This window comes from Vombatus ursinus, unplaced genomic scaffold (assembly GCF_900497805.2).
Source record: "Vombatus ursinus unplaced genomic scaffold, bare-nosed wombat genome assembly UNPS02014768.1, whole genome shotgun sequence".
Classification (NCBI taxonomy): domain Eukaryota; kingdom Metazoa; phylum Chordata; class Mammalia; order Diprotodontia; family Vombatidae; genus Vombatus; species Vombatus ursinus.
Window position 1 is genome coordinate 29,187,754 of NW_020954546.1, and position 25,082 is coordinate 29,212,835.

Below are 25,082 nucleotides of genomic sequence, written 5' to 3' on the forward strand. Positions count from 1 at the left end.
CTTAGTACATGGGAAGTATTCAGTCAATGATTGTTGCATGACAACAGGCAACATTCTATGACTTTCATCTTGTTTTCCAAAGAAAGACATTAGAGAGAAAAGCTGTATTTGGGCATTTGCACCCCAGTGTTATCCTATCCAGGAAGCATGTAAGAAGGTAATCATGTGACTTAATGTGTGGGTTATGTTAACCTCCCAGTGGAAAGATTCCTTTAAAGAAAATGGAATTTCCACTCATCAATAAGACAAAAGACTGGGGAAATATTGTCTTGAGAACTGAAATGTTTCTCAAGAAAATCGTGGGCTTCCCTGTCATCTAGTGCAAGGTGTATTTACTCCTACAGGCATCATTTGGTGGTTAAAATGGATGAAGGGGAGGAAAATGGAGGGAAGGGAAAGGAAGTGACCTAGGCTTCTGAGGTCTCACTTTCTGGATGGTGAATAAGGAAGTCGTCCTTACCCCTCCCATCCCATTTGTCTACCAAGAAGGAAGAGAAAGTTCAGAACTGCTACACAGAAGGATAACCTTTATTTTAATGGCAATAAAAACTCCCCATGATTAAAATTTTTGAGAATCCATTTAATTTTTAAGACTACCATAATGAAAAGCTAAGTTCAGGTGGGGGTAGATAGGTTTGGACATATGATTGTATTGTTCCGAGTAACTCAGCACAATGAAACTTCCTGTACAAAAACAGATAGGCACCTTCTCTAAAACTTGGTCTGGGGCACTGAGAGGTTAGGCAATCTGCCCAGGACCACAGCCAACACGTGTGAGGGGTAGGATGCGAACGTAGTCTTTTTTTAACGGAGGCGACCCTGATGAAATCACAGGTCTGATTCCTAACCCCCCCCAAAAAAAACCAAACACCTTCAATGTATAGCAAAGTGAAGTGTACATAGTAGGTGTTTAATAAATGTTTCTTAGATGAATTTCTGTGCCTTAGAGGAGAAAAAGGGGGGAACACTGCCAGTCATTCTGAAAGGGCAGATCACTGGTGTAACTCAGCACTTAATAGGAATTTAAAGAAATCTGAGATGATTCCTCAGCTTAAAGGCCTTCAGGACTTCTCTACATCCCCAGGGCAGTAAAAATACAAGATTTATGTTTCCTATTACAAGGTTATAGAATCTCCTCTAAGTCTAGGGAAAGCAGGAATCAGCATAAAGGCAGGGGTCTGGGCACAGCCTTCCAAACCCACTATTCTATGATTGACAAGACTAAATAATAATGATCAAATATGGGGTTTATTTAAATAGCTATAGACAAGGAAAACCACTGCTACATCTGGGTAGCTGCAATCTGTTTCCGTGGAAAGAAGATATCCAATTATCTCGAGAGCAGACTTTCCATTGATTTGGTGCAAAACGATTTGAGGATAAGAATGAAAGTATAGAAATCAAAAACCAATGCCCGAGTCTGAGTGTAGTGAAGAATCTTTGTTGAGTTTCTGAGGTTATGTGCTGCCAATAGAATGCCTTGGTTTTTCTTTTCCCCCATCCCTAATTACTCAAAGGACAAACAACCAGCCAACCAACCAGTAGAGCGTTTGAAGCTTTATGAAAAAAAGAGCAGTACACTCTTTAAAGGGTTAGTTCAATTCATTTTTGTGGCTGTCCTAGAAACCAACTAATGTTTTCCTTTCGAGTTGGCTCATCTACTCTACAAGCTCATTTTACAATTTGTTACAAATTCAAGTTTTATTTGCACATCAGCACCAGGGCTGACCATATTGACGCTGCCATTATCCAACAGAATACATCAGGCACCCACAGAGTGCAAAGCTTTTAAGACATGGGCTGTGTTCTAGACCTGTCTTTGCAATGCTTTTGTGAAGAGAGTCTGCCCCAAGTCTCGAATTGTATCTTCTCCAAATAGCTACAAAATGCTAAATCCAATGGTGATTGAGAAAGAATCATGATGATTTTCTGCCAGGGAAAATGACTTAACAGTGTTTTTAAACAAAGGAATGGACTAAAGAGAGAGGTTACAGAATTTCTTTCTGTGAGCCTAGAAAAATAGGATTGCCCACACAAAGACAGAGGGCTAGAGAGATAAGTAGCCTCCAGTTTTCAACCCCAAGATTCTATGATTGATGAGGTTAAAAGCTGACAAAGAGAGTAACTATGTACTTGCACACTTTTATCCCTAAGACTCAAAGGAAAATGTTTCCACTGGTTTTTACATAATTTAAACCACCAAAAGACTGCAACCTAGAATTAGTCTGAAATCACCTAATGCTTTTGGACAGCATAACCCATTACGACAATGACAAATTGGTTCCAATGGATCACGAGAGTATGACTGCACAATACTATGTTGCAGCAATTTCAGAGTACATAAAAACAAATGATTAAGAAGTCTAGGCTGAAGCTTCTTCTCTCATGAACTCTTCAAGGGCCAGGATCACATTTTTGGCTTCTGGCATTTCTTCATGCTCCACTTTCACTATCTTCAGTAGGATATCTCCACTGCCACAGTTCTTCAGAAATAAGTAACATTTAAACAGGGCATAATGATTCATTTCTGCCTGGCGAATAAACCTCTTCAGGTTGTTTGTGTCTTGGATAGCCTAGAAAAGAGGGACGAGTTAAAGGTATGTAGTTTTCGTCTTTGTAAAGGGTGGGGAATTAATAACAAGTTCTAAATAATGCTTAAGTATCATCTGAAATGCATTGAGCTAGGAAATATGGCAAAAGATGGAAGAAAGTCATTGTTGGAGGGGTTATGGGAAGACAGGCGCGTTAATTTACTGCCGGTGGAACAGTCAATTGATTCAACCATCTGGAAAACAATTTGGACTTACTCAAGAAAAGTCATTAAACTGTTCATACTTTGAACAGATCATAACAGTAGGTTCCTTATAGAAGTAATATAGGAGACAAATTTATAGGCACAGAATCAGAGCTCTTACTACTGGGACTACACCCCAAGGAGATTATTGACAGCAAGTAAAGACCCATTGTACAAAAATAATCATAGCAACCTTATTTATGATCAGGAAAATCTTGAAACAAAACATGGGCCTGATTGACTGTGGAATGGCTGAACAAATTACAGTAAATGGAAAAATATAAAAGTACTATACCAAGAGGAAAGTTAAATATGAAGAATTTAGAGAAACAAAGAAAGATTTACATGAGGTAATGCAGAACAAGGAGAGCAAAGCAAAAACAAACAAACAAAAAAACCCGATCGCAACGTTCTAAAGTTAACTGGGAGAGGCAGCAAAACTCTGCCCAAATACAGCAGTCAATGTTAGCGCCATATTGCCACCATTAAAGAGGACATTGACAGCCGTCCTTTCTGCTAACAATAGATGCTCAAATGGCTTTCTCAGGGAGCATATTTTGTAAAGTGGCTTGTGTGGGTGTTTGTTGGGAAATATCTGTTATGTCAAAACAAAATGTATCCTTCAGCTTATTTTTTTAACGAGGTTTAAGAAATGGACCCTTTGTGGAACATCACATATATTGTCAGACTACACTGCCCCAACTGCTAATTAGTTTTGCTGAAATGCTTTTTTTTCCTCTTCCTTCTTTTTTTAAAATTCTGTGTCACATTGGATGACTCTCTGGGGAAGAGAGAGAGGAGTGAAATATTCGAGGGGGGAAAATGGCATAAAAACAACAAAAATCAGCAAATTTTTAAAAAAACGTATCCTTAAACAACAAGGGACAACACCCAGAATTTTACACCATTAGGCCACCAGGGACACAAACAGGAAAGATCACTTGTGTGAGTTCTGTGTAAGATAGTCTTTTAGGCATTCAGACAACAAGCCCAGCGGAGCTGCACTCCCTGAGTCTGTGGATAGGTCCCAGGGCGCTGCCTGAGGCATAGGGAAGCCAAGCAATTTTTCCAGGGACCCGGCTGGTGAGTATCAGGCAGGATTCAAACCATGGTCTCCCTGTCTCCATGCTTAGCATCCCATGCACCAGGCCACACTGCCTCCAATAGTTTCACAGAAAATATCAATCTCTCTCGTACTGCAAGACCGATTCCATCTGAAACTGCCACAGCATTTAACTTAGTAAGCAAGAAATTAAATGGTTCAACATCTCTTGTGCACCAGAAGGCCCAGACAACCATCTGCCAAGAACCGAGTCAAGAGTAAGCTACCTTCAGTTTAAAGTTCTCCAGGATTTGTCGGAAAAGAAATGGGTTGCCACCTTCCGCAGCATTCAGAAACGCCTGCATCCAGTCCTCACAGAACCTGTTGCTTCCTGTAAAACATCAGGGAACAGTGAGAAACAGTAATAATATCTGGAGTCTCTAGAGCACTGAAAAGGTCTGCTCAACTCTTTATATATGTAAAATCACTTCAGCCTCATGACCACCCTCTGATATAAGTATTAGAGGTATGGTTATCTCCATTGCAGATAGGGAAACTGAGGCTTAGAGACACTTACATTGCCTACCTATGCCCCCCCCCCAACTAGAAGGGACCTCAGAGGTCCATCTTATTTCAACCTCTTATTTTACAGGTGAGGAAACTGAGACCCCCAAGTCACACATGTAGTAAACACCAGAAGCAGGATTTGAACCCAAGTCCTCCGACACTGCAGTATTTGAATTCAGGTCTTCCTGACTCCAAATGTAGTCCTTTATCCATCACACTCTGCTGCTTCCTTAGGCAAAGGACATTCCACCTAGGCTATTATATAATAATATAAATGTATATAAATGGAATGATAATATATTAACCTGCATTTTACACTTACAAATGTTTCATACATTGCTCTTATAAGTAAACACTGTTATTGTCTGAGATGTAAAACATTTTTAATTTTTTACAAATTCTTTCCCACAAAGCATGATTCACTGAGTAGGGGAATGAGGGAGGGAACCTATCTGGAAATAAAGGTGTTCTAAGAACAAAAGATACCAATAAAACTTTTTTTTAAAAATAAACCCCTGAAAAATTGAAGGTAGAGAGTAAAACTCAGTACGATCTGTTCTCACCCTATTATTATCCCATACAGCATGAACATTCAGTCTCAGAAATAAACCAACAAAGGATGCTTTAGAACATGCATCTCACCTGCGTTAGAAAACTGCGGCTGAGGCCCACTACAGTTTATAACCACTGACTTGTGCGGCTCTTCAGTCATAGCCATGCATAAGGAGGTCATCGTCCCCTCGTGAATAAGTCCTTGGAGACTAGCCACGCTCAGAAACCTGCCACAAAAGAGAGTTCCTTTTCCAAATGTCATTCCTGTTGCTGTTGTTGTTATCATTATGACTGGGTCTCCCTATCTCGCCCAGGCCAGAAGTACAGCTGACACTCACAGGTCTGACCCCACACTACTGATCAGCACTGAAGCTTAACCTGCTTTGTTTTTCCAACCTGGACCAGTTTAGGTGGCCTGGTGACACCCCCTTCCCCTCCTCAGGGGCTCACCACATTGGTGCAGGCTTTACTGTAGACACCTCATCGAACACTCCACCAGCCCTAGCCTCCTGAGCAGCAGGGACTACAGGTGTGCACCATCACACCTAGCCATGCATTATCTTTAAAGGGGCTCAAGGAGGAAAAATATATATTTTTTAAAGTAAAGGTCAACAATTATGAAGCAGGCTACCAAACTTCTAAGAAAAGTGATGTATTCAGGTGCAGAATGAGACATGCTACATTTTTAGACATGGCCAAAGTGGGAATTTGTTTTGCTTAACTATGCGTATAGCTTACAAGGGTATTTTGGGGGGGTAGTCGGGAGGAATGGGAAGAAGTAGTCATAAGGTTGCAAAAAAAAAAAAGATAAAGAAATGAAAGAAAAGAGAAACTGAAGCATTAAAAAAAAGTACACAGATGAAAGGTCCAGGAAAAAAAACAAATCACATACACACACGGACAGCTTTGAAAGTTACATAATGAATTTACAAGCAAGTTGTCTACAATAGAGATTTGCAGTTACATGAACAATTAAAAAGAAAAATACATAAGCAACACTCAAATAAATCTAGAAACTAAAAAAAATTTAAAAGCAACTTGTGAAAAAAGGTGTTTTCATAAAACTTTTAGCAATCTTTACCCATTAATGTCTCTCTTTGTTTTTTCATCTGATTCTTGAACTTCAACTGGAGTGTAACTCAAAGCCTTCGAGAGAGAAATTCACTGTCAGTATGTATTTGACTTGCTTTGGTTCAATCAGTCAATCGGCAAATGTTTATTAAGCACTTACTGTGTGCAGAACAAAGGGTTCTGCCTTTATGTGCATAGTCTAAGGGTTGGGAGAGATATAAAATCTGGATAACACCTATTTCTTCATGATCTTTAAAAAAATTGTTATAAATGTAATAACCATCAACAAAGACAAACAAAAGTAATGATAGCCAATAAGAAACAGAATCTTACAGAAGACCCTGATCAATAAGGTGGAACCTAAAAAATACATTCAGAAAACAAATAAATGAGTTTTCTCTGCGTCTTTTCCCAAACACACGTAGGGTTCCCTTCCCTCTGGATGGCTTTTTCAATGTTGAACTATCCTACGGCCATATGTAGCAGAGAGCACCCTGGCTCTGCTCATCTCACTTAATAACATCATTCTCTTCATCTCACTCACTCTATATTGGACCGGCTCTTGGATACATCACAACCTTCCCAAAATATTTGATTGGACGGTGCTCAACGAAGAGCAGAGGCTCAAATATTTAGAGCTGGAAGCGGCCTTAAAGAGCATTAGAGTAGTCCATTTGGCCTCATTTTGTAGAGGAAGACACCGAGGCTTGGGCGTAACTGGATGACTTGCCCAAGATCATGACAGACAGCACATGCAGAGCTGACATCAGAAGCCCCATCTTTGGATTCCAAATCCTCAGGTTTCCACTGCTCTCTCCAAGGTGCCGAACAAAGAGCATGGTACTCATCTTGAGGACTTGGTTTTTTTCAACTGTTGTTATACAGTAAAGATAAAGGTTCCTTATTTATCCAAGCCAGTATTTACCCCACACAATTACCTGGGTGGAAAATCCAGTCAATTATCTAGGTGATTTCAAATACACCTCATTGCCAATACCAAAACATCTAGATACCTACTGAATTTTCCAGTTTCCATCTGAATGTTGGGTGTCATTAAAGGAGGTTAGAGTAGCCAAACACTGGCTGCTGAGTTGGAGGACCTGGGTTCAAATCTCACCTCTGACACATACCACCTGTGTGACCTTAGGCAACTCACCTGGGTCAGAGTAACTTTATGTATAAAATAAGGAGTTGGTCTAGATGGCCTCTGAAGTCCTTCTGGCTCTAGAAAGAGCTATGATCCTCTGAACTCAAAGCATCTTGGATGCTTTTCTCCTCCTATCCCACTGCTTAGGGAAATAATTCTAATTACAAGTCATCTTAAAAAGTACCTAGGAGATTATTATTGTGAAATGATTTGTCCCATGAAGACGCCTCAACTGGCAACTGCCACTGACTGAATAACTGAACCAAGTTTCCAAGTGAACTGTTGACAGCTAAACTTGGGACCAATGGAAAAATAAAAGTGAGCAGTCTCTTCAAATCTTCCACAGAACTTCCCAACCGGCTCTCAATCAATGGAATGTCTGTGTTGATACTTACAGCATGCAGGAGAAAGGTAAGCTTCTCTTGAAAGAGATGCACGACTCTCTCAATTGGGCATACGGCCGCCTCAAACCAGTTGCTAAGGTAGGATTTGGTGCAGGCCTCCAGGCTACCTTCCTATATATACACGGAACAAAATACTATCATTTGACATTTTAACTAACATGGAATACTTTCTGTCTCAACATTGTTGATGGTGATAGATCCCATTTTAACCGAGATGTAATACTTTCTGTCTCAACATTGTTGACAGTGATAAGACTTGATGGATAAACACTTCTGAATTTTAAGATCAGAAAAAGAATGTTGACATATATCATTCCCAGAAAAGTAAGTTTTGTTAAGAAATTCCACTAGCAAAATAAAGCATTGAATGCAGAAGGCAGCTCAGGAGGGGACACTGACAAGTTGAACTGCTTTGATACTACAAAGTTCTGTTTAAAGACTGGTTTCCTCTTTCTGAACCAGGCTGGATGCCAGAGTTACTCACAGACCGGTTCCACTCTGATTGACACAGGAGCTTTGACCTGCCCTGTTTTCCGATCTGGGCCTTGTGTGTCCCTCTTAGGGAAACTGGTGGACCCCATTCCCAGAGGGCTCACCATATTAATGCCATGATTAGTGCACATACCAATCGGGCTTAGCTCACAACAGCACCGAACTCCTGAGCTCAAGAGATCTATACCAGTTTCAGCCTCCCCAGTAGCTGGGATTATAGGTATGTGCCACTGTATCTGGCTTCTAATCAAGTTAAATTTTTAATCATTTTAAATACACTTTAAAAACCCTAGTTGTATATAACAAAGATTTATGGTTTCATGTGTAATCCTACTTTTTTGTTGTTGTTTGTACAGTAAAATGTTCATAGCTGTTCATGTTTGTTAAGTTCTTAATTTTTAAAAAAATGTAAATGAAGAAAAAGGGCAAAAAAAAGGCCTAGAATGGAAACTACTGTAAACATTTTTTATTTCAAGTGATGAAATCTAAGGTGTTCACTGTCATTTCTTCACTGGAGAGAGCCACCACTCAAAGGAGAGGATGGGATGATTGTACAGGGGGTAACTGAGGATCGAGTCCAGCCTGACCAATCAGAATTGGAAGGGAACTGGGAGACTCACCAAGATACCAGAAGGTATATTCCCAATGCTGATATCCTGGTTCTGATACTCTCACATTTCCCCCAGAGACACTTATCTTCATGAAGGTCACCTTCCAAGAAGTACTGCCACTCAGTCAGCTTTAGGGTGGGAAGGCCACTGACCCACATCATTATGTTACAGGCCATCCTCGTCCAGGCCCTCTCCAGAGGATTTACAATCCATCCTACCGCATGGAACAGGTAATAAACTTATGGAACCTATCACCCAAAGAGGCGCTAGAAGCCAATGTTTCAAAAAAGGTTTAAATTCACGAATAGAACAGAGCCATAGAAGGGCTCTTAGGGAAGTGCTGGGATTCAGGTAATACATCCCCAGCTTGTGAGGGTGACAGCCGCAAGAGCAGTCATTTCCTTCTGCAGAGCGATCTCAGGGACTGATGGACACGGCCACAGGATCACAGCGGGGGCCCTGCACAGCAAAGCCAGCCTTCCACTGGTACGGCCCAGGTAGCTGAGACCCCTGTTCCCACCTCCTCAGTCATGATTCACATGCCATCTCAGTGAATGAACTGAATCATTAGCGTTTAGTTGGGAGGGAAAGCAGCAGAGCCATCGTCTGGAACCCACAGGCCGCTGGGTTTGCTTTGCCTCAGTAGTGAACTCCCTGCCTGCCTCAGAGCAACATGTATTTAGGATTCTTGTGGCCACCTGGAAATGTTCTGTAAGTAGAGGAGAACTATAACGCCCAATATTACTACTCTCCAATGCTTAAAAAGGATGAAGTCAGACTTTTTACCTCGCCATCCACTTTTGTCTTCAGGCCTTGGATGTATTTGTCCAACTCAAGTCTGAAAGTATGATCTTAAGGAATAATAATAATAACAAACAATAATAATGATAGCTAGCATTTATATAGCACTTTAAGGTTCGCCAAACACTTTGCAAATATTATCTCATTTTATCTTCACAACAACCCTGGAAGTTTGTGCTATTATTACTATTTTACAGATGAAGAAACTAAGGCAGACAGAGGTTAAGTGACTTGCCCAGGGTCACACAGCTAGTCTCTGAGGCTGGATTTGAACTAAGGTCTTCCTGACTCCAGGGCCAATGTTGTGTTCACAGTCACTATACCACCTAGCTATCTAATAATGATAATAATAATAACAATAATGATGATGATGATAGATAAACCAAGATGGCTGCTCTAAGCTTCCAAAATAAAATATAAAACCTCTCAGTTTATAAATACCATGAATTAAAACAATCCCCAAGAGTGGCCTTTGGGATATGACCAAAGAGGCCTAGTGGCTGCAGAGCCAGTGTGGAAGGTGGGGAGACCTGGGTTCTAGTCCTCCCTTTGGCACCTCCTACCCCGTTCCCTTAACCTCTCAATGTTGTCCTCAGCTCCCTCAGCCTGCAGGTTGTAGAGAAGGTGCTGACCTGATCCGGTGGAACCTTCCTCACCTGGGAGTTCCCTATACCAGTGAAATCACAGGTGCCCTTTACTATCCCTATGAGCAATAACACCCCTTGTAGCAGACACACTCAAGGAAAAAAAGAATTTAAAGTGAATTCAAAGTCAAAGAACTTGAACAGATAGTTTTAAAAATGAGGAAGAACAAACTGCTAATAATCACCCGAAAAAAATGCTCAACTTTACTATGAGATACCTCTTCACAGTCATTAGATGGGCAAAAAATAAATAAATAAAAGCCAAACACAATGCCAGCAGTATCATGAAGAAGTGGGTACACTCATTCATGGATGGTGGAATTGCAAATTTGTAGAATTTCTTGGGAAAGCAATCTAAAGGTATCAATCTGAAGGCAGAAAAAGTTACAAAAATAATCATAAATTTTGCCCCAATAATTTCACTGTTGGAAATATATCCTGAGAGTGTTATCAATGCCAAAAATAAGGAATTATCTATTCAAAGATTTTCATTAGCAACATTATATATCATTGCAAAAAAACTGGAAACAACCTAAATGTTGAACAATAGGGAAATGGTTAAATAAATTGTGCTATGTTCATGTAAAGAAATACTACAATGCAACTAAGATGGACAAGTATGAGAAATACAGAGAAATCTAAAAAGTCCTTTATGAAAAAAAAAAAAAGTAAAAAACCAAAACCAAGAGGAATAGAATACATACTAACTACAATCATATAAGGAAAAGTCAATAAATCTTTTATAGGGAACTTATACAATAACTACAGTAACATAAAGGAAAACAATTTACAATTCTCATCAATGTAGCTACTAATCATGACTTCAGAGGAATGATAGTGAAACATGTCTCCTGCCTCTTGACAAAAATGTGGTGGGCTGCAGATACAAAATGAGGTACATGTTTTCAGACACTGCCAATATATTGATCTGTTTTGCTTAATTTTACTTATTTGCTACAAAGGAGGGGCATTATCATTTGGAAGTGAGTGTTTAAAAAATTCAACATTAAACATTAATTAAAAATTTAACATTTTAGGGGCAGGTAGGTGGCGCAGTGGATAGAGCACCAGCCCTGAAGTCAGGAAGACCCGGGTTCAAATCCAGCCTCAGGCCAAACACTTGTCACTAACTAGCTGTGTGACCCTGGGTAAGTCACTTAACCCCAACTGCCCCCCCCCAAAAATTAACATTTTAAAAAAAGTGATTAAACATGAATTGCCAAAGAATCCCATTAGAAATTTAAGAAGAAAGGCCTAAAGGTGTTATAATATTGTATATGTGCTAAATTTAATTAATTTATATGTAAAAAATTTAGGTTAGTATTGATGTTTGCTTTCGATAAAAGATTTAATGAACCAATCAACAAGAATTTCAAAGTACCTTAATAGGCCAGAAACTGTGCTATTAATTTTAAAAATTAATAAAGCATCTGGAAGTTCTCACCAAGGACCCTCACTTTCCTCATCCATATCCCTCCCATCTGCCAGCAGCTACCCAAATCCCTAATGATTGGCCCAAGGGCCTAGGTAGGCAGTCAGGGCAAGGGAAGCTTTCATTGACTTCTCCATCCCCTCCCCAAGGCTACTTAATAAATACTTTTCCATTCCATTAATTAATCATATTAAATTTTAAAAAATAAAATGAATGAAAGGTTGTGGGAATGACATAGTGAAACTCTGGGGAAGGGGTGGGGTCTTGGGGAATGGAAAGTCAGTGGGAACCCATCTTTTTTATTCTCCTGACTTGGCCTTTCTGCCATCTTCAGAGACAAAGAAAAGGATATAGCTCAAGTCCTTTTTCAGAGCCCCCTAAGAAACAGACTATATATTCAGGAGGGTCAGGAACAGACTCTGCAGTTGCTGTTTCTATAAGTGGTTTGTCTTGCTGGAAAAGGCAGTAATAGCAACCAACCCGAGAATCTGGAAGACTGCAGGATAGGGATGAGGAGGGGGTGAAGAAAAAGGTCAAAGGGAACAGGCTGGTGACTCAACCTATGGTCAACATGCATCTAATTTAGCAGACAGCTCTCAAGGCTGCTCATCTTTATCTGTATCTACACTGAAACTCTGCCCACCTCCTTATCATGCCTTAAGTTAAATACTTGGAAGGGAAAGGTTAAGTGGATTGCTAGTATTAACTTAATTAACTAATTAAAGGGGGAGGAATGAGTCAAGCTTCACAATATCCTAGCTGCGATCAAGATGGGTCTAGACATGAAGCCAGCCAGGTACACATCAGCTAGGGAGATCTGGCCTTGGGGGAATTGCTTATCCCTTCCATCACTTAGCTCAGAAACAAAAACTCGCCCGTATCCCATGTCCTTACCTCAGCTCCACCGATGTAACGTTACCCAGCCCTTCAAAGACAGCTCCTTTGGACACACGCTTAGCGATGGCACTCCGGAGTTCTGGCTCTGCTTCTGATGGTAAATTAGTATCTACCAAGGAAAGGCTTTTGAAACAAACAAAATAGATATTCATGAGTGTATGTGTATGTATATGTGTGTACATTTGTTTTACATAAATAAATTTATTTATTCCTTGCCGACGGAATTCGGAATTTGCAACAATGAGCAGAGTCGAGTGTCTGATGAAGTCAGAATGACTCTGAGGGACAGGATTCATAGGACCATAGCCTTCGAGTTGGGACAAAGAAGTCATCAAACCCAAACTTCTCATTTTACATAGAGGCCAAATGAGGCCAAAGTCACACAGCTAGGATGTGTCTGAGGCAACATCCAAACCCAGGACCCCTGACTACTCTACCCACTGCTCCATGCTGTCTCTCTGCAAGGGAGTCTTATAACCCTTTTGCAACATGGACCCCCTGGGCAGTAATCTAGGAAAGTCAAATATGCCCCTTCTCAGAAGAATGTTTTAAGTGCCCAAAACAAAAAACACAGGATGAAAAAAAAAGTCGATTATACTGAAATGTAGTTATCAAAATGTTTTTTTTAAAAATTATAGATCATAAAAATAGGAAAAGGACCCACATGTACAAAAACATTTATAGCAGCTCTTTTTGTGGTGGCAAAGAATTGGAAATTGAGAGGATGCCCATCAATTAGGGAATGGCTGAACAAGTTGTGGTAAATGAATGTAATGGAATACTATTTTTCCATAAGAAATGATGAGCAGGCAGACTTCAGAAAAACCTGGAAGGACTTATATGATCGGATGCTGAGTGAAATGAGCAGAACCAGAAGAACATTGTACACACTAACAGCATCACTGTGAGATGACTGACTTTGATAGACTTTCTTCTTCTTAGCAATGCTAAGATCTAAGACAACTCCAAAGGACTCATGACAGAAAATGCTATCCACATCCAGAAAAAAGAACTATGGAGTCTGAATGAAGATCGAAGCATACTATTTGCTCTCTCTTTTTTTTTTTGCTTCTTCTTTCTCGTGGTTCATCCCATTGATTCTAAATCTTCTTTACAACATGACTAACGTGAAAGTATTTTTAATATGAATGTAAATGTAGAGCCTATATCAGATTGCTTGTGGGGGGAGAGGAAGGAGGGGGAGAAAAATTGCAACTCAAAATCTTACGGAAGTGAATGCTGAAAACTAAAAATAAATAAATTAATATTTTTTTTTAAATTTGCAAACTCTAGGTTAAAGACCCCTGCTCTAAGATGTTTACTTGGTGTTGTGGCAGTTAATTTGGTGACCACCTTCCATCTCACCATGCATGGAGGCAAAAGATAGTATCAAACATTTTGTCAACTGAGTTTTCTATTATGAAACAGGAAGCAAAAATCTCAAATTTGACTTCAGATGAAATTCAATTGTTTAAGTATCTGCCATGCACACCAAGTTCTGTGTTAGGAATTTGAAAAACAACACATACAAACCCTACTCTCAAGGACTTTATTATCTAATGGGATGGAGGGAGGGGAAGGTCATTTCCACAAATAACTACATGAAAAAGAGTGCTAAGCACTAAGGAGAATCCCTGGCAAAATGCTAGGGGGAAATCTGAGGAAGGAGGCATCATTTTCAGCTGCACGTGCCTGGGGACAGGCCTAGAATGAAGGGAAGGTGGTAGGCAAGTCTTTTGTAAGACACTGAGATGGGAAGGACTAGGGCAAGTAAAGGTCACTAAGATTTGTCCAGCTTACCTAAGAGGTAAAGTAGATGCAGTAGTGTGAGATGAGGCTGAAAAGACAGATAGGAACTCAACTGCAGTGGGCCTTGAATGCCAGGATTGGTCAGTCAGTCTACAATCATTTATTAAGCATTTAGTATATGCCAGGCACTATGGTTAATGCTGGGAATACATAGAAAAGGAAAAACACAGCCCTTCTCCTCAAGGGTCTTGTTCTCATGGAGGAGGTGCCCGGCAAAGAACTACATCCATACAAGTTATACACTGTATAAATGGAAAGTAACAGTGGAATGCAGGGGCTGGGGGAGGAGGAAGGGCCCCCCAAAGAAGGGGATACTTGAGCGGAGTCTTGGAGGAAGCCAGGGAAGGCAGGAGTCTGAGGAGAGGAAGGAAAGTATTCCGGTGCTGGGGAACAGGGAAGACCAATGCATGGAGTGTCAATGGTGAGGAACATCACAAGGGCCAGCGTGGGGGATCAGGAAATCATGTTTCATCAGGGAGGAAAAGGGGAGCCAGTGAAGATTTCTGAGCTGAAGAAACACGTGACCAAAGGGGTGCGTTAAAGATTACTTAGTGTAGGACGACAGACTGGACGAAGAAGAACCAGGTGGGAAGATGCTCTGGAGATTGGGGGAGAAGCAATGAGCACGGGAACGAGAAGGGATACTTCAGGAGTGCAAAGGGTCAATGGACGCTGGAGCTGAGGCCAGGTTGGGATTGACTGGACTTGGCAGGTGATGTGGAATAAGGGAGAAGGAACTCAAAGATGGTTCTGAATTTCTGAGCTTGGTGACTTCGAAGAAGGAGGTACCAAAGACAAAAATGGAGGAGTCAGGAGGGGGGCAGGTTTGGGGAGGGAGGGCAGCGGAATGATGAGTTCTGGAGAGGGAGGTGACATCGAGGTGGAGACATACATGGAAATATGAGACTAGAGCTATGGGGAGGTGAGGGAGAAGATGGAGATTTGGGAATCCCCTGTATGGTGCTGACAACGGCAGCCAGGATGAAATTACCAGAGAAGAGAATGCAGAGAAAGAAGAGAAAAGGCTTGAGAAGAGAACATCTTAAGGGACAAAGGGAAGAGGAGGATCTAGCAAAGGTGGCAGAGAAGGGACAGGCAGGGAGATGCAATGTCCCAGAAGCCAAGGCAGGAAAGAGGACCAAGAAGGAGGAGGGTCCACAGCACCAAATGCCTCAGAGACATGAAAGACAACACAGCAGGAAACAAAAAAAAAAACCAAGTCGCTGGATTTCACAAGAAGGTTACCACTGACCTTGGAGAGAGCTATTTCTGGAGAGCAGCAGGGACGGAAGCCAGATTACAATGGCCCAAGAAGTGACTACGTAGCGGGAAAGTGACGTTCACGGAAGACAAGAGACGACAGTCTGAGGGGAGTGGGCTCACGAAAGAATCTGAGGATCAAGAAGACGTGAATGTGTTTGTAGGCTGCAGCCAGAGGTGGGAGAAGGTAAAGATGCAAGACAGAAAGAGAATGCAGTAAGGTGATGGAGGTGACAGGAGGAACTCGGGCCAAAGGCAAATCAGGAAGGGTTGGCCAAGGGTCCTCTTCCTCTGAGCCTGGAGCAAGGCGGGAACAGAGCGGGCAGAGACCTTGGAGGGTTTAGAGGAGGTAAGTTCTGGGAGCTCCTGTCCCAAGAGCCTCAAGGCAGAGAGCGGTTCTAGCCTGGTCTTGTCACACGAAGACATAAAAAGAACATTCTACTCAAGTCTTCACGCTGTTATATAGGAATATATTCTCAATACAACGCCTACATCAGACCTGAGTTCAAATCTCAGGCCTGCCACTGACAGAGGCAGTAAAGTGGCACAGTGGGTAGAGCTTTGGACTTGGCGTCAGGAACATCTGAGTTCGAATCATCCCTCAGATCTTTCACAGAACTATGTGATCTTAGCCTCAGTTTCCTCAACTGTAAAATAAGGGGCTTGGGCTTTCTGGCCTTTAGGGCCCCTTCCAGCTCTAAATCTCTGATCTGTGTTACCTTGGACATGACAGCTCACCCTCTGAGCCCCAGTCTTCTCATTTATACAACAAGGGGACTGGACTAGAAGGTCTGAGGCTCTTTCTGACTCCAAATCTAGGATCCTAAGACAAAGGGTATGCAGCAAACTCCAGGTGTGGCAACTCCCTCCAGCAAGGCAGATCACAACCTTTCTTTGACCTGGTAGGTAAGTGCCAGGGACACGTGCCTGAGACACACTGTAGTGATGGCCCAGCATCATACAGAAAAGAGTGTGAAAAGCAGAACTATAAAATGATCTTTAAAACAATTCTGATAGGGAGGGACTGGGCATACAAATTCATTGATACAGGGGACTTTCAGGTGAGAAAAAGTCCCTCCACCAATGCAGGTTGACACTCTGTAATGTACAGCCTTAGTTGTCTGGAGCAGAATTGCCAAACACAAGGCCCAGGGCCCCATCCAGCATGGCCTGAGTGTGGCCTGAACCAGATAAAAATGTATTTGGGAAATATTTCACAAAATAAAAATATAACAAAACATAGACAATATTAATATGAGGTTTTCCACGTTAATACGTGGCCTGTAGGGATCCTAATGTATGGTTTAGTGGCCCCTGTTTCTACCTGAGTTAGACCCCTCTGGCCTTGGGGTCAAGGGGCTTATCCAGGGCCACAGCCCTCCTGGCTCCAAAGCCAGCTTCTACCATTGGGCAACACCGCTTCTCATTAATTACTTCTGATAGCAATGTTCATATATCATTTAAATCCAAATACTGGAATCTCATGTGTGTTCCCAGAAACTTAGAGAGAACAAACTCATGTCTAGTTACTAATGACACAAGCATTATTTGGACCTCCCACTGGACTGTGAGCCCCTCCAGGTCAGGGACTGATTCTGGCCTGCCTTTGTTCCAGTATGGTGCTGGGCACATAATTAGCACTTAAAAAGTTTTTCCAGCTGGACCTGCCCAGTTCTCAAATTCACAATATCAGAAAATAGATGTCTAGGTTCTCATGAGGAGGGTGGATTTATATGTCTGACATACGAACTACTCAATGAAAAATCAGGTTTGCTGATCGCTACAGGTCAGAGCTCGCACTAGAGATGGGAAAACAGATGCTGGCTTTACCTGAAGTCTGCACCAGGAGGAGTTTCCAAAGTCAAGCTACTCGGATTTCCATCGTCACTGTCTCCACGTTGCGTTGGTGATCTGCAAACCATGGGATTATTATGGTCGTTAATCACAGAAATCTCACCACTGCAGGGGTCACACAGGAAGGGGGAAGGCTGGGGAAGAAGCTAGTCAAAGGGGAAATCGGCTAGAATGTAAGGAGAGAAAGCCAGTGACGGCAGCTGCCTTTTTTTAGTGATGGAAAAGATAAACTCCAAGTAAAGACATGATGACAGACAGTTCATTCAAGATCTGACTCCATAAATCCTTGGAGCTGGATAGAAGCTTAAAGATCACCTGATACCAACCCTCAACTTTCCAGACAAAAACCTAAGGCCCACCCAGGGGAAGGGACACACCCAAGGTAAAGAGTTTAGTTATCTGTAGTATCCAGGAGCTCTCTCATCTGAAAGGAAGCCTATACCTGCAAACCCACAAGCTAGGTCCACTTCAAGACCCCAAAACTCTGTAGGGGCAGCTAAAAACAAATAAGGAGGGGGCAGCTAGATGGCACAGTGGACAGAGCACCAGCCCTGGATTCAAGAGGACCTGAGTACAAATCCGGCCTCAGACACATAACACTAGCTCCGTGACCCTGGGCAAGTCACTTAATCCCAATGCCTGGCCAAAAAAACAAGACAAAACAAAAAAACCAATAAAAACAAATAAGGAAAGGGGAGACTAATACAAACGATAGAAAAAAATTCTTAACCAAACAAGGGAGAGATCACAAAAGATAAAATAGATAATTCTGACTGAATTAAATTGAAAGCTTTTACAAAAACAAAATCAATGCAGCTAGGGTAAGAAGGAAACAAGTTTGTATCCCCATCTTTGACAAAGGTTTGACATTCAAGATATATAGGGTATCCCAAAAATCTTAGTGGAATTTTAAACTTCAATAGCCAAAAGTGTCATTAAGACTTTAGGATATCTTTTATAGAAAATTAACATGTCTAAGACTGAGATCTATTTTTCCCTCCCCCTCGCTAGATAAGTGGTCAAAGGATATGAACTAACATTACTCAAAAGATGAATTGCAAACTATTAACAGTCATGTGTAAGACTGCTTCAAGTTACTAATAATACAAGAAATGGAAATTCAATAAATTCTAAGGTTTCAAGTCATCCACCAAATTAGCAACGATGGAGAATAGAAATAGTGTTGGAGGGGCTATAGGAAGACAGGCACACTAACTGTAGAGTTGTGAACTGATACAACCTTCTGAAAAGCAATTTGGAATTATACAAAGACCTAGAGATTCTACCATGAAGCATGTACCCTCAGGAGGTCAAGACAGAAAAAAAAAAAAAGCTGACTATTTGTCAAAACATTCCTAAAAGCATTTCTTTGGTAGCAAAAAGCTAAAAGCACAAGACGGTCCTACTGATTTGGGAAATGGCTAAAAAACACAGTGACATATGAATGTAATGCAATATTACTGTGCAGTAAAAAATCACAAATATGAAGATTTTAGAAAAGCATGGCAAAACTTATATGAACTGATGTGGAATGAAAGAAGCAGAACCAGGAAAACAATACATACAGTAACTACCATACTGTAAGCAAAATGAATCACGAACAAAACTGGACAATATATAATTATAATGACTGATCTTGGACTCAAAGAAGGGTTGAGAAGATGTGGAAAGGTCAGGGACTGGAGGTATAGAACGCTGCTTATACTGTCAGATGTAGGCATGCAATGGAATCAGCTGTTTTTCTGAATTTTTTTTTCTTTTTCTTTTAATCTTTGTTTCAAAGGAAGACTTCCAGGTAGAGAAGATGAAGTATATATTCAGAAATGAAAGTGATGCAAAAATAAATAAAACAATAATAAAATCCTAGCCACTGGAGAGCTGGTAATCGTTCCAGAGAGAGAGAAAATTGAGGGAATGGGAGACAGGAAAGGGGAGGAGGCAGTGGCAGAGATAAGGAAGATTGGGAAAAGAAAGATCAGGTCAAAAAAGAGAGAAAGGCAAGGAGGAAAAAGGGCAGATGACAAAAAGGTAGGAGGCCAAAGGCAGAAAGAGAGGGAGAAACTGAATTCAGAGTACAGAGTTGAGTGTGTCAGGATGGGCTGAGGCAATGATCAGGGGAAAGGATGGAGGAAATAACTGGGATGCTGACCACAGGATCATAGATTTAGAGATGGAAAGAACCTTTGGGGTAAGAAGATGGAGCAGATGACAAGGACAGAAATGAGGAGGTGGGGAGAATGAAAGGAGAAATGGTGTGAATGAGAGGACAGAGAAGGGGCACTGGGCTAGAAAGGGTTTTGCTCTTCCTTGTATCCTCCCAGGGATCCTAGCCCAATACATCTCATCCATCTATTAATTCCTGGGCCCACACAGCAGGGCCAGATGCCCACATTATCCCCTCTCTCACCACAACTTGTCACCTCCTACTCAAGAAATAATAATCAAATCAAGATGACCATTGCTACTGGTCTACATGCGCCTCCCCTTCAGTCACACTACAAGCCAAACTGGCCTTCTTGCCATTTCTCACACATCTCATCTCCTCCCTCCCTCCCCCTGCACAGGCTGTGTCCCATGCCTGCCCCGAACTCCCTCCCCATCTCTACCTTAGAATACCTGGTTTCCTTCAAGACCCAACTCACGGGCTTTCTCTGTGAAGCCTTTCCTGATCCATCACCATCAGCTACTAGCACCCTCCTGGTCCATTTAAGTGATACTGACTTTGTATATCCTTATACACGGACAGATTATCATTTCCTATAGATTCTAAGCTACTTGAGGGCTAGGGCTGCCTCCTCACCGTCTTTATATCCCCAACAAACACCACCATGCCTGTACCCAGCTAGCACCAAATACACGCTTGGTGATTGACCAGGTACTGGATAATCAACTACTCTGTAGCTCAACTCAGAACCCCAGGCTGCCTAGACCAAAGCTACCCATCCCTCGTACCCATCCATGTCAGCCACATGCCTTCTGGGTCCCCACCCAACTCTTCCCTCCCCATCCATTGTGCTCTAGAGAAGCTGAGTTCTACTTTTAACAACTGTCCAGCACATTAGATCTGCTTCTTTCATGCCAATCCTATATCCGTGCAATCCTCAAAACCCGGCCGTCCCATGAAAACACTGCATCGCCAAGCAGGGTTGTGCCTTCCACCACACACACTCTGTGATGGCAGAGGGGCAGGAATGTTTCTCGCTCCTCCCTGAAGCTCCCAGGCCCTCCCCTCTACCACCTACAGTCAGTAACCTCTCCTCCTGAGATTTCCCTCATTCATATATGACATTCTATCCAGTTCCTGGTGGCACCTCAATCTCTCTCCTTCTCGGGGAGTTTAGTACCTAGCTCACAGTCTCCCTCCTAACGCCAACCCCTGCCCTTTTACCTGGGGATTTCAATACACATGTTGTCCTCACATACCCTCATCTGTTTGTCCTTTGTCCACATCACCCACCATCCATCCTCCTCTCCTCCAGTCCTGAAGGTTGAAGAGGCCCTTCCCGATGAAGCCAACCCCTCTATTTATGTCCTGGGCCCATCTCCTCCTGCAGCTTGCTGCTTTGATCATTCTCTCTTCTTAATTTTCCATTTCTCCTTATTCACTGGTTCTTTCTCTACTGCCTTCAAACACGCCTAGATCTCCCCCACCTTCGTTGTTTCAGAAGCAACTTCCTCCTCACGTCCTTACCATTCACACGATCCCCCACCATTCTTAATATTTCCTCCCTTTCACAGCCAACCTAGGAAAAACACTGTCTGTTGCTTCCTCTTCCTCACTCCCTCTGACTGCCTCAAACCCTGCAGTCTGGCTTCATCCCCGCCACTCTCTCCAAGGTCATCGGCCACCTCTTTGCTGAAAAATCCAACGGCCTTTTCCCACCTCTTTGGAGCATTTACCACTGTTGATCACCTCCCCCATCCCCCACCCCTTTCTGGATATTTCCTCATCTTCCCGGGTTTTCCTGACCCTGCTCTATCCCAAACCTCTTAATTCCCTTTCGACAGGTTTTCCTTAGACTTCTTTGCAGGGTCATCATGGATGTGGGTGTATTCTAGGGTAAGTGTGCACACATGTGTGTTAAGTATGGATCTCACATATAAATAGGCATGAGTATACAATCATGCCAGTTTATGTGCATGTATACATGTGTGCATGCGTGCATGCATGTCTTGTTATACATGCCCATGTATGTGGTACATGTGTTTATAGAGGATTTACACATATGTTATGTGTGTGCTAGCACGACTGTACCCGTGGTGTGTGCATCATGTAGATGTGTGGTGTGTATATGTGCATACCTGTTTGTATTGCATGCATGTCTTGCCAAATTTGCATGCCCTGAGTGTAGGGAGCATTAATGATAGACATGGTGATGTGTATGCATACATGTCTCATTACATATATGTAAGTGTGATGTGTATATATATATGCATGCACACTTTTATGTATGCAGCCTTGTTATGCATGCCTATGTTTTGCATGTATGTGTGCATGTCTCATTACACATGCGTTGCCATTGACTGTACATGTGGTGTATGTGTGTAGATGTGTGGGGTGTGTATGCATGTTTGTATTGCATGCATGTCTTGCTTCGCATGCCCTGAGCGTAGGGAGCATTAATTACAGACACAGTAATGTGTGTGCATATATGTTTCATTATGTATATGTAAGCATGAATGTATACACGTGGTGTGTGTATATGTGCCCGTACATTTTGATGTTGCAGGTTTGTTATGCATGCCCATGTTTTACATGTATGTGTGCACGTCTCATTATGCATGTGTTGTAGGGGCAGGGTGGGTGCACTCGAGGTGTGTCTGCCTATGTGTATAATAATAAATTATTATTATTATTATTATAGGTAGAAGTTATAGAATGCTTTAAGCATTTTACATTACCTCATCTGAACCTTCCAACAACCCCGACAGGTGGGTGCTATGATTAAGCCCATTTTACAGAGGAGGGAACTGAGGCACGGGGGGGGGGGGGGGAGTGACCTGAAGCCCAGCACTTCCTGACGCCCACACGCGCTCCCTCTGCCCCGCCCCCGTGCGTGCGCGTGCCCCGCGCGTGCATGCGCGCGGCCTAAGCCGGGGAGGGGCAGGCCCGAGCCCTGCCCCGGGGCCGCACCTGCTTCCGTGGTAGGCGTAGAGGCAGAAGTGGCTGCTGGGCGGCCGTTCGGGCCTCCGGTCCTCCACGCTCCCGCCGCCGCTTCCGCCGCCCTCCTCGCTGCTCTCCAGCTCCTTGTCGTCCCCGTCCAGGGATTCCTGCAGGGAGGGCAGCATGTCCGCGCGCCGGGGCCGGGCCGGGCCGAGCCGAGCCGAGCCGAACGGGGCCGAGTTGAGCCGAGCCTGGGGCCCGCGCCTGCGTGCAGGGGATGGGGGAGGAGCGCCCTGCGCGCTGTGTTCCGCCCTACCGCTCCCCCTGCTGCCGTACGGTCCCAATGCACAGCTCCGCCGCGCCCTCTCCACCACACACTTAGTTCCGTGAACGCGAATGTCCCGCGGGACGCGAGAAGCAAACGAGGGACCTGACTTTTTCCATTTAGTGGATGGAGAGCGCGGCGGCCTTGGGGTGAGCAAGAGCGTGGATTCTAAAGCCGCCTTCCCGGAAGAGGCATCTCGTCGTCTCCCAGGGCTTCAGTTTTATCATCTGCCAAAAATGGGTCCGAGACCTATTCACCCTTCGTTCCACGAATCTCAGTGTAAAAGGGGCTTCATCCCATTTCCAGGCAGAGAGCTTCCCAGGGCCAGATAATCCCTCATTAGCCACTTAATGCTACAAATAAATTTTAATTTAATTAAATTGGCTTTAATACTGGAAGGGACTTTGTTCTTGTTGTGCCCCCAAACAAAACAAAACAAAACAACTGGTGTGCTGCCATCCTACAAATACGGACGCAGCAACATCAATTTAAACACACCGCCAGTTTTAGCTTCCCTGCCACCCAGCCTGGTATCGTGGAAAGGCCCCTGGACTCATAGTACTCAGTTAGAGACTGGGTGTACTGGTTAGTGGTGCCCGGTGTCAGGTTCCTTATTTACAAAATGAAAGAATGAGATTAGATGATCTCCAAGACCCCTTCCAACCGTAAAATCTTGGTGGCCCTAGGCACATCACTTCATCTCTCAGAGTTCCCTCATTTGTAAAGTGGAAATAATAATAACTGTGCCATAGGAATGTTATGAAAATCAAATGAGACAGTTTATGTAAGTGTGATGGAGTAATCATTGCTGAATGGAACGTTCACGAGAATGGAAGATCTTACAGCCGGACATGATCTGGACTCTGCTAGAAGATGTGCCTTGGGTATCAGGGTGCAATCGCTTATTGGTCTGTCGTCTACCTCATGGGGGGGTGGGGATGGAGAGAGGCTTGACAGTGCTCTGAAGGGCATGCCTGACCAGATGCTCCTAAGCTGTCCCTGAGATGAGAGTAGAGGAAGAAGTGCCACTGACCCAGGAAAACTGGTCCATTTGGTGGACTTTAATCTGTGTGTACCTCTGATTCTCTCTCACCCCCACCTCCTTTGCTCCCTATCTTCTGGCTCCCTTCCCCTACCCCAGCACCCCAACAGGGCGCTAGGGACTTGGTCTCTCCCCTGGTTCCAGTGAAGAGGTGGGGAGAGATCCTTCTACTTACCTCTTCCGCAGCAACAGTGGTGCCTGTATATTACATGGCAATGGGAATATATGATACTTGTCTAATTGAGTTTGAGACTGGATTCCCTAGCTACCTCTTCTGCTTTGTGTCTCTTTTCCTGAGCAGAAAACAGTGGTCTTAAGGGATGGAGGTTAGGAATTTTTGGGTCCAAGTGCTGATTGTACAGCATGAAGTGATCTCCACAGCAATACTAAATATAGTGTGGGAAGAGATCTAGATTTGTAAGTGACACAAATAGTGCAGGTCAGAAGTGGCTATCAGTCACACAAGTCTCCCTTGATGTTTTGCTTTCATCTCTGTCCGGCTTTGTCTAAACAATTTACAAGTCTGGATCTCCTGGAAAACTATACTCTGGCTTGGGCTTTCTTAGTCCTTTAATCCCACTACTGTGAAACCAGTGATCTATGTGGCAGCTTTTCATTTGAAAAAAAATTACTTTAAAAATGTTTTATTGATGCCTTTTGTTTTTACATCATTATCATTTCCTTTATTAAATCCTCCCTACTAACAAAGAAAAACAAGCATAAAAGTCTCCCACAGAGACCGGGACTAATAATGTCTATAATATTCTGTCCTTGTAGGTCCCAATCTGTGATGTAAGGAAAATCGATATGTTTCATTATCTCTTGTATTGAGAACTCTCATGACTTATTCTACTATTCAGACTCCAATTTCCTTTCTGTGATCCATTTACATTGTTGTAGTCATTGTTTTTGCCTATTTTGTCTGCATCAGTTCATACAAATCTTCCCTTTATTGACCAATACATGGTCAGTTTTTGTAAAGGTGCCATATACAGCTTTTGTTGTTCAGTTATTCAGCTGTGTCTAAATTCATGACCCTGTGCACCATACTGTCCATGGGTTTTCTTGGCAAAGGTAATGCACTGGTTTTCCATTTCCTTCTCCAGTGGATTAAGACAAATAGAGATTAAGTGATTTGCCCAGGGTCATACAACTAATGTCTGAGGCCAGATTTGAACTCAAGTCTTCTTGACTCCAGTCCCAGCACTCTATCCACTGAGCCATCTAACTGCCT

The 25,082-nt window shown here is 42.8% G+C and overlaps 1 protein-coding gene and 1 long non-coding RNA gene across 2 annotated transcripts; one reads left to right on the forward strand and one right to left on the reverse strand.

The window, feature by feature from the left end:
* Nucleotides 1-510: 510 nt before the first annotated feature.
* On the reverse strand, nt 511-22,681 carry CUNH17orf75 (chromosome unknown C17orf75 homolog). The gene is made up of 10 exons (XM_027861861.1): nt 22,512-22,681; nt 17,354-17,434; nt 12,452-12,577; nt 11,910-12,053; nt 9,467-9,524; nt 7,569-7,688; nt 6,037-6,101; nt 5,046-5,182; nt 4,124-4,227; nt 511-2,573 (listed from the first exon to the last, which is right to left on the reverse strand). The coding sequence occupies exons 1-10, from the start codon at nt 22,664-22,666 to the stop codon at nt 2,364-2,366; spliced, it is 1,200 nt and encodes a 399-aa protein (XP_027717662.1). The 5' UTR covers nt 22,667-22,681; the 3' UTR covers nt 511-2,363.
* LOC114043030 lies at nt 21,074-24,748 on the forward strand. Its single transcript, XR_003569051.1, has 3 exons — nt 21,074-21,437; nt 22,243-22,309; nt 22,930-24,748. It is a non-coding gene; the product is annotated as an uncharacterized LOC114043030 (long non-coding RNA).
* The last annotated feature ends 334 nt before the right edge of the window (nt 24,749-25,082 follow it).